Raw genomic sequence first — 10625 nt, 5'->3', positions numbered from 1 at the left:
GTAGCATTATTTACTTGTCCCAGAGCTAAAAAAATCAATTATGTAGGCTGTGCAAATTTGGCTAGGGATACCTCATGTCAGAATAACCTGTCTCTGGCCAGGGTTGTCAGCAGTTACTACAATTAGCTTGTCCTCTCTATTTTCAGTGCCAGAGATATTTATGATTCTAAGTGCACTATGCATGGCTATTAAAGGCAAAAGAAACAGCAGGGGCATGGTTCCAACTGCTTAGTAAACAATTATAGCAAGATGTTTATTAAAGCTGGCTCTCAAGTGACAGATGAATGCATAGTTCTATTCTGCATTCTAAATTCGGCATATTGCACGCTCAAAAGCAGATCAAAACAACAGAGATTTTTTAAAAAGGCATAAAGACAAAACACAACAGTGTCGGTATGTGACAGGAAAATAAATAATTCACCTTAAAAAATTATCTCCCTCCAGTTCCCCAAGAAACATGTAGCTGTAATTCATGAAATAAAATTAAAAGCAGTTTAGGAATATACCATTTGTTACCTTGCCTGGAATCAAGCTTTTAAAGATCCATTTAAATAGGTTTCTGTTAAGCTGGGGCGTGATTGGATCCTTTAAACAAACAGACAGACAAGCAAAACAAAAACTACATCACATAATTACTGGCATATAATTCTTATTTATTAATGTGCGATGTTTACATCTTTTAAAAAAATGAAACCCAAACAAAAATGCACATACACAAAAGACATTAAACAGACCCTTGTACAGTATTTTCTACCACATGAGGTTTCTGTGAATGACTTCAGAATTCCCTTGTTCAACATTGCTGTAAGCTTTCCAATTTTCACTGTGCAGAACCATATTTACCAGGAAAATGTACAGAATTATAGACAGTGGGCTATGCAACCTTCACATGATTACAACTTTAATTCCTTGGTATTCTAGGACTTTGTGGAAACGCCAATAAATTTGAGAGCTCGCTCAAGTGTTCCTCTTAACCTTTGTTCCCAAAGGAAAAGGGCAAGACTATTAATCAGGCAGCAATTTATCTTTAATTAGAAAACATAATTAGGTATTATCACCTAATTGCAATTAGTGGTTGGAGAAAGTCACATCTCCTGAGCAATGACCCATGTTGGGTTGCGGTTCTCCTCTAACTGGATTTTACATTTGTATTTATTTTCAGCAGCTAGCCAATAAAATTCAAAAGGCAATCACTGTGCTTCTCTGCAGGCCAGTGTCAAAGTCATCAACTTTGCTGCTAAAGAGTAAACCAAGCAAACTTTCTGTAGCCACAGATCAGCAATGTCTGTTTCCTGCTCAGACATCAAGTGTAAATCAAAAATAATTGTATAAAAAAATCCCACGTGAAATAGACTGGAGAGTCATTCTACACTTCGTGTCTGGTACAGTTAAAAACAGTTTAATGTCTCAAGGCACCACTATGGTCGGACATCAGATACATGGGTAATCGGCTAATCTACCTCGCTACTGTAAAGTCAGTAAATAGCTTGTGCGGTTGTGAAAAGCAATCTCTAGAGGACCGTTAAACATACAATAGGCACGTGTATCATCATACAAGTAGAAAACAATGAGTCTAGAAAGAGCATGTTGAGCACCGTTGTGGCATTGTTTGTATTTCCTTACCTAACGCTATGTAAACCTGGCATTTACAAAATGAAAGATTATGACTTTGAAGTTACACTCGGGGTTGCTTTTTGTGCTATCTTCACCTAAGAGACTCTAGTTCGTCCGCCTACTTGGGGAGCTTGCTGGGTCTTGGTCAGCCTCCATTGCACTGGTAGACTCCTTCAAGTGCAAGGTCAGGTTTTCCGACGTCAGATGGGAGGAGTTGTAGATGATCTCGTTAAAGTCGGACCTGATACAAACCAGGGGAGGGTCATTCAGGGGGTCTTCCACAGAGACCTGGGTGTTCTCGCGGGTGATTCCCATGTCTTTGCTGTGTTCGGAGGGGGATTTCCTTTTCATGCGAGTGTAGGTCTTATCTTGATTCTCCATGCCTTGCTCATTTTTCAAAAAACGTCCAAAGAACCAAATGAAGAATCCAAACCACACAAAAGCTATCAAGCTGGGAACAAATGCCAGACACTTGACGTCGAGGCTAGCTCCTGTGAACCTGCTGTGCAAGAACATGTCTCCCTCAACGTAGGTTTTGTTAGTGTGAGGATCGGTGTGGTTGGATCTCCATTCCCAGGATAGCTTGGTTCTGTTCAAATCCTTTAGGCTCTCAGAGTCTTTCACTGTGTATATCTTCTGCCCCGGGCCAATATACTGTCCGTATTCATGGGGCTTATAAAATATTTGGTTCTTCCACATATTGAGGTCCAAAATCAAGACGAGGAAGATAATTCCATAGTTAAACCATTTACCTGCATTTAAAGAAAATCCTGAATTAATCAAAGGTTGATAAAATTGGAATAGGGTTTTCACCATTAAAATAAAGATAATGGTACAATAGTATAAACTATTGAAGAATTGGAGATGTTGACAATTTTTGAAAGTGCAATGCAATCAAAAGTGAGTTGACTTGAACTTCAAGAGTAGGTCTCCAAGTAATGTGAGATTTTCTGTAACATGATTAAATCTCTTTATTTTACATGGACCATGGCTAGATTCAAAGTTAGTTTAGGTCCTTCTCTGGAATAGTTTAATTAATGGTTAAAAAAAACCCCAGCTCTAATGACATTTTTAAAGAAAGTCCAATATATGATTGAATATTTCTTACTGTTTCATAATTAGGTCTGGAGAAGAAATAAATCATCTCACAATGCGAGGCACAGTAGAATGTCAATTGGATTCACACTGCTGTTTGTAAGGGACTTGGTGACTAAGCCATTAGTTGATGTGATTCCGATCAATAACCTCTGAGTATTCATTTCAGGACTTTAAAAATCCACCCTAAATGACCACTGAACAAATTGCACTTATGAAATATACAACCAAAGCTAAGAAACTACTGCCAAGATATAACCTAGAGAGAATTTGATCACTGTTACTTCCTCTTAATATTTAAAATATTATATATGAACCCGAGAGACAGCTCAGTGGTTAAGAGTGCATCATACACGCATAGAGCACACATAGAGAGTTTGGTACCTAACATCCATGTGACACAGCTCAAAACAGCCTGCAATCCAGTTCCAAGTGCACTCTGATCTCCACGAGCATCTTTATTCACAAACATGCACATACACATAATTAAATATATTTAATTAAATCATGTATATATGTATATATATGGTGTTGTCTAGTGATATGTTACTGAAATACATCTGCACAGGGAAACTATGTAGAAAATTTGTAAGGGATAATAGGTTCTATTATAGTTGTTATCATTTCTAACACGTTCTATAATATCAGGTATATTATAATGACATTAGTATCTCCCTTGAGTTTGTTGTAGCAAATGGTATGATACATATAACAGACTAGGGAAGGTATAGTAATAATTTCCAGGACCGTGCCCACATTGATTGCTAATTAGAAGGCAATAGCACTGGGCACCATAAAGTTCCTCCTTCACATGGCTGTGCATTTTGTACATTGTTCATCTTCTAGGAAAGGAGTTTGTGAAGAGATTGAAAATACCTGTGTGCACATTATTGGGTCCTGTAACATGGACCATTGAGGGGGATTCATCCTGCTCCAAAATCTACCTGCTATTTGATTTAGGTTACTTGATTAAATGCTATAAAGCCCCCCTCCCCTTTCCTTCCATGAAGAAAAAAAAAAAGTATTTCTTGAAGTTAACATTTCATGAGCTTATTAGATGCTAAGCACCATGCCTTGTAGATAATGACTCAGTCATTTTAAACACTAATTGTTAGTGCTAGCATCAAAATTTTGTCTGACTGATGACAATCTCTTTGTCTAAAGGAGAAGTTGCCACTTGCTGTATATTGAAGAGTTTAGTTAAAGGAACTGATAGTGCTTACATCTTTGTACTTTGATGTTTTTGTAGATTTTTTTTTATGGTTGTTTATCAGTGTGACCACGCTTTAGTCTTGAAGCTCTAGGGGCTGACTTCACCATACATATATATACACAATGTTCCAACTTTCCAAGTTATTGTCGGGTCTCATGTGCAAAAACGGGAATCTAATTCAAAGGTTCACGGTGTCATTAAATGCCTACTGAGCTCCCAGACAGTGTGCAGCATACACCACCACACAGTGAAGACACAAGTTCCTACCTTTCAAGGGGAATGCATCATCTTGCTGTGGGAACAGGACAGAGATATAACAGGCAAGCATAACAGATTTCATTTGAGAGATGTTAATGAGGGATACAAACTATGAATGCAATAGACAATCAGAACATAAGTAAGGGCCAATGAGGATTTCTTCAGGATGGACTTTGGAGGAAGCAGCAACTCACACGGTAGCAATTCCTATGGTCCTAGAGGAGGAAACAGGGCTGAGAAGTTTGAGGTGTTTTAGTTTTTTTTTTTTGTTTGTTTGTTTGTTTTGTTGCTGGTGGTGTCTTTTTTTTTTTTTTTAAGTTAATACTTGTATTGTGCTGCCAATAGAATGGCTTGCTGAAAAGAATGAGTTGTTGGAGAAAGATGAGCTGAGAAAAAGGAAAGGGAAAAGTGTGGGACATGTGACAGGAAAAGAAAGGCAGGAGAGGAATGAGAGACAGGTGGACATGAGAGCTCAGAGTCTCTCCCAGTATGAAGGGGCACTTACCTGCTGCTGCCACAGCAGCACAGAGTACAGAGCTCTCTACAGTGCTGTTGTGGGTATTACACGCGTTCTTTGGTTATAAACTACATGAGCTACAAGGCTGGACTGAAAGACAGAGCTAAGGGGTCTCTAGGCTTTACCTCAGTGGACCTTATAGAAATATCTACTACTTGGTTCTATTTAAAATGAAACCACGAAAAGCAAAACCCAACAGAAAGAGTTCCTTGTTTCTAGGATGACTAGCCAGAGTTATCACCACTCCCGAGTTGGGGAGACTCACAGGAGCTGATCATGGGGTTAATGACAGATGCTTTCCATATGGCTAGACACATGCTTTGTATATGTTAATGAGCAAAGAAAAATCCAATTAATTACTAGTAAATATGGAAGTGAGTGGACACTGACCAAAACTAAACGAGAACACTGGAACCCAGAGAACCATTTCTCTTATGTTTCCGAGTTTTTTTGTTTTGTTTTGTTTTTGTTTTTTACCCTTCCCACAGCACTGGGTCAGTCTTACACTTGACTCACATACCAGTGCATTTTTAATGTTACTTCTCTGGTGGCATGGAATATGAGGAAGAAGATGAAAACATGCTGCCTAACTTGAGCCTCATCATCTTCAGCAATCTGTGAGAGAGAATGCTGTGGTGACAGAGCCAGCCTCACTCTGAGATCAAACACAGAGGATTCCATCTTGGGTAGCCAACTTAGCCTTTCCTTGTCCACCATTATTTCAGTTTAAACGCGAGATAAAAGAACTAGTTTTCTGATTCTGCCTCTTCTTCCCACAAAACCCTACTTACGAGCTGTGGGTAGAATCCTACTTATATATTCTGTGAACTGGAGAGTAATTTAAGTGTACCTCTCTCAGAGGATTGTGTGTGTGTGTGTGTGTGTGTGTGTGTGTATGTGTGAGGATTGTGTGTGTGTGTATGTGTGAGGATTGTGTGTGTGTGTGTGAGGATTGTGTGTGTGTGTGTGTGTGTGTGTGTGTGTGGATAAAATGAGAGGTTACCTTTGAAAGTTGTCTGAAATATATTGCGTTTGCCAAAAAAAATGTAGCACACTATTATTTCCACCAATTTATCTTCCCTATGTTGTCCATCTGGAGGGGCAGAAAGACACAGGAGTGTTGTGACAAAGGCATTTCTATGCTAAAGGCTATCGTACCTTTGTCGCTTTGATAAACTGTCATCAGCTACTGAGCACTGGTATCTACAGATCACATAGGACCGGCTTGTCTGCTCACAGAGATAATAGCTCTGAGAAGAGTGATTTCATGTAAATAAAACTGGAGACCAACAACAGGTATGCTGTCTCTGCCTCTCCACCAATGTTGGGAGCCCACATAGGAACAAGAGATGCATATGGCAGACATTGGAGTATGGCAGGCTTCCTGAGACACACAGCATGAACACATTGGAGATGTTTATTTCACAGTGTTTAATTTTAATGTCCTGTGTATGTAGCTATACTGTTCTATTCTTGCCAAGGCTATACAACTAAATCTTGATGATGCTGAAAGAGTGGAAAACATGGCCTTTTGTGTTCTTTTATTTTCAACCCCCTGACATGGTCTCCGGTCCATTTGTATATTTGTATATGGGAACAAGATCCATCATTAACCATCCATCCTTTTATTTGTGACACAGTGTTTGGTTAACTTGGTAATGCTTTTTCCATCTAAGAAATTCCTTGGCCCTGTGAGATGTGATATCTATAACCCAAAGTCAGGCAGTGCAACCTCAGTCTCATGGCTTGGTGTTGTTGTGTGAAGTGGTGGGGGGTGTTGAGCTGTGCAATCCTTAAGGTTTCTTCCCAGCCCTAAACATCTCTCTGGTTAAATGTTGTGAAATGAACATCTTCAAAGCATTAATGTTGTAGGACAAGCCAGAAAAATCTCCAATTAGTGAAAAAAAAAAAAAAAAAAAAGGCAGACAAATACAGTATTCCAATGAAGAAAGCTATACTTAAAAATGTGTACAGTTTGAGAAACACAGTCATAAAAAGTAAACTTTAGTGTCTGAAATGGCCCCTATGAAAGTATGTAAGACAAAAGAGGACCAAACAGAAAATGCTTCTACATCCTTTTCCCAAGTGTGCTGTTGTGAATACGTGATCAACAGTAGCTGGAGCATTGGAACTTCCACATTAATCATGTGAGTGTGTTTGCATTCCCCCTGATGTTTCAATGGCATAGCATAATGCAAATCAGCAAGGAGGTAGGACAGAATCCATACATTATTTCTATTAATTTCTTTGTTGAAATAGCTCGCAGTCTGCTTTAATGAGAAATCACCGCATGATGTTTGCGGGGTTACCCCTGTCTTGTAGTTTGTCATTTTAATGAATCTTATTGATTGTCAAAAATGATACCGTAATGGAAATGTTATCTTTTTACTTTGTGGGGGATTATGGAATCCATGGATATGTAATTTTAAAGGAGTCTTCATTAAATATCACCCCCATTTAAGACACAAATTGACAATAATTGGGGGAAAATATTGCTTTTTTTTTTCAGTTGAGGAAGAAAAGCTACAGAGTGATGATATTTGTAACATATAACGAACAATTCCTCTTTGCAAATATGTCTAAAATAATTCCAATCATGTACTCATTGGAGTTGCCAGTTGACATTGTAATACAGCTGTTCTGTAGATGTCTCTCTTGCCCAGATGTATAGGGCAGGCATTTGTAACATTCACACTGCCTATTATGGATGCCACTTAACATCTATTGTAGGATAGTAGGAAGCCATGACCTTGAAGAAGATGATGAGTGCTGGACAAAGTAATAATAATAATAATTGCAACTACTGAGCCTTGTTCATCGCCAAAGTACTTTTCTTCCAGGCAAAACAATAAAACTGGACTTATTAAGTTAGCACATCCCTAGGCCTCTTCCTAGGTAACTTAGGGATGTATAGAAAACATGTATGTGCTTGGGTCAAAGGGCCTCCATTTAGTAAACTGAAAGTCTGTACTTACTAATTTATGAATGGTTTGTAATTTTGAGCTGATAAAGTGTGTACGTGTCTGCTAATTTATGAATGGATGATAGTTTTAAGCTGATAACGTGTATATGTATTTAAGACCTAAGTGCTTCTATTGTCATTGATTCTTTTGGGAAGCAATCCAATGTGACAAGCACAAGTAAAACTTGGTAGATCACTTTGTAATGACAAAAATAAAAAGAGGAGACAGCAGATTTATGAGAAATTTGATTTCTATTCATCTATGACTTTGCTAAGATTTAAGGACTATTATTTTTAAATTACATGTATTATCTATAAGCCTGGCTAGCAATCGATCAAGACACAGACACTTGTTATATTTTAAAATAGCCTTAGTTAACCTGGGGCAGGACAGATATCAATCCTCTAAAGTACTTCCCATAGTGGGACAGGTATGAGATCCTTGCCTCAACCCCATGCCATCTGCTTTTAATAACTTCTATCAAGTTACCTCCCATCCATAATCCCAAATACTTGCTAATGTTCTTCATCTGGGCCGGATTCTCCATCCACGCCGCCGGCCATGTGCTTCTCCTCCAGCTAACCCATGGCTGCTTTCCTCTCTTCACTTTAGGACTCTCTCCTTTCTCCTCCTGGCTCTCCTTCTTTCCAGAATTCCTTCCTCTCCTAGCCCCACCTATCTCCTTTGCTCTGCCCAGGTGGGATGGCTTTTTATTAATTAAGTGAAAGGTTCACAGAGACAGCAAGCAGTAATTAACATCAAAATACATCAGACCATCCCCCAACAAGGGACAAAGTCATTTACATTTCTGCATCTCTTAGATCCTATCTTTTTTTTTTAAATGTTAACTTTAAATGTCTGTGAATCAACTTATAAACTGTGAAATGATTTGTTACCCCCTCCAAAAAAAATATAAAGAATGATTTTGAGAGTTTCAAGTCAAATGCCTACTTTAGTTATGTAATCAATCCTAGGCTACTGTTAGAATTGAAACCGTGTGGGAAGGTCTGAGAAGCAAAATATTCTTGTTCGAAAATTATACTTAATTCTCTATTTCAGTCATTGCTCTTGATGGCAATTGAAGGCAATTGAAGAAGCATTGTGTGAGTTGTATTACAAAATAGTTTAATACACAAATGAAGACTAGACACCTGACTGTGTAGGAAGGCTAGCTCGGGTCCTGCCAGGCTCTGGGGAAAACAAGCATGGCCTTGGATGATGATCAGTTTTAGGCAAATAGAATTGCTGCTTTATACGAAGGAAACATAGTTCGTTTTTAGACCTATACAAGTGCACTGAAATAGATATTGCTACAAGAGATGTTTGGGGGAAATTCTTGGCTGAGAGTGTAGAAAAAGGTCTCTGTGTACCTCAGATAAATGTCCTATCTTCAGAGTGCATCATATTTCCTTATAATGAGCCTCTCACTGGTTTTGTCAGACAGACTGTCATCCGGCATGGGCCACTGAATTGCCCCTCCCAGGACTTCCTATCTTCTGACTGACATAGGAGTACTCCTTAAGAAAACAATTTCCAGGAACTCATTTGCTAAAAATCACACATCTATGGAAATAAAACAAAGGGCCTTTGCCCATTATTTTTCACATCCTCACCGTTGTGTGGCACCTGTGCCCTCACATCGCCTGGGAAACAGCAAATAGAACATAGATGCTACAGAGGCTTGTTTACTTCCACATTTTCATTTTTGCCGAAAGGGTTCCCGTGGGCATCATTGTGTCAACAGTGTGAATTCGCTCCTCGCTGTTGCTATATAAGCCTTCCTTCTGGCTTTCCCCCCCAACCCCCTCGCCTAATTTACTCAGATGATGGCCACCAATGGGACACTTCTTTTGTGTGACTGGGATGACAGATGGCAGAGCTTCCTCTGAGACTGGCGTTAATAGGACTCAGAGGAGACTGGAGACTTAGTTGAGAGGCCATCCCTTCTTGCCTCCAGAGACTTCGTCCACTACATTTTTAGATCCATCTATGCACACATTATAGGTAAAGAGAGGCAGAGAAGATGGAAGCATACAACGTTTTTAGCTTTCAATTTAAGAACAATGGACTTGGCCTAAAGGTACCAATGTGCCTTAATTGCTAACCGTTGTCCTCTTTGTTGCTGACTTAAAATTCCAAGAAAAAGTATGTTTTGATACCCACTTGAATAGAGAGGACTATTTTTATAAGCAATACCCCAGCTTGGAAAATGAAAGCTCATACATACTGTAGCAAACCATCTGTCAAGGGGGATCCAGATGAGCTAAACAGATGCAATAATTCAAGTTATTTCTGACATGCATAAATAAAGCTAGCTTAGAGTCAGCATTAAAAATTACTCCAATCCTAAATGCTTTTAAAATGTCAATGAGAATTCATCAGTGTCAGAAAACCTTTTACATAGGAGTATTTCCTTAGAAGGCAGCATGTTCCCTTCTTAGCCTTCTTCTTCCTGGAAACACAGGGATTAAAGACAACAGCAGAAAACAAAATAGTGGTAAACGGTGAAAAAAGACCTCTCAGGTTACCCAATGTTGAGATTAAATAGGGAACAAAAACTCTGTATGAACGGAATGCCCTGTGTGAAGTACAAACCAGTGAAGGCTGAACTCTGCATGCTACACGGTAGATCGCGCCTTGAGCGCCACACACTTATTCAGTAGTTTGAGTTTTATAACAAGGTTTAGGATTCATTCCTTTGCTATCCCCATGGAACATATAAGACACCATAGAAGAGCTCTTCGAGGCTACAGAACTAGATGAGAGCCATAGCAACAGCTCCAGAGACCATTCATCAGGGTTGTATGGATTTGCCTCAGGACATACTTAATGTTTGATCTAGTTCATAGGAATATAATAGCTTGGGTCCAGGATAGACTCACTGCTTCTCTTTGGAGAGCTTTCACTACCCTCACACAGGTTCTTCTAGTATAGAACAAACACAGGTAGATAATGCACGAGAGGA

The 10625-nt window shown here is 39.0% G+C and overlaps 1 protein-coding gene across 3 annotated transcripts in view; it reads right to left on the bottom strand.

Annotated features, from left to right (window-relative positions):
- Nucleotides 1–1262: 1262 nt before the first annotated feature.
- The window catches only part of Tmem117 (transmembrane protein 117), a 443332-nt gene continuing 433969 nt past the window's right edge, over nt 1263–10625 (bottom strand). Inside the window, exon 8 of one of the 3 annotated variants that reach the window (XM_051160255.1) lies at nt 1263–2366. In XM_051160255.1, coding sequence (XP_051016212.1) covers nt 1720–2366 — 647 coding nt within the window. In that variant the 3' untranslated portion in view covers nt 1263–1719. Of the gene's footprint in view, nt 2367–4336; nt 4396–10625 lie in introns of those variants that run through there. The other 2 variants (XM_051160258.1, XM_051160257.1) reach the window with 2 other exon arrangements.

Source organism: Acomys russatus, chromosome 17, assembly GCF_903995435.1.
Source record: "Acomys russatus chromosome 17, mAcoRus1.1, whole genome shotgun sequence".
NCBI lineage: Eukaryota > Metazoa > Chordata > Mammalia > Rodentia > Muridae > Acomys > Acomys russatus.
The sequence above is the reverse complement of the archived record's forward strand: the minus strand, read 5'-3'. Positions and strand labels throughout refer to the sequence as shown.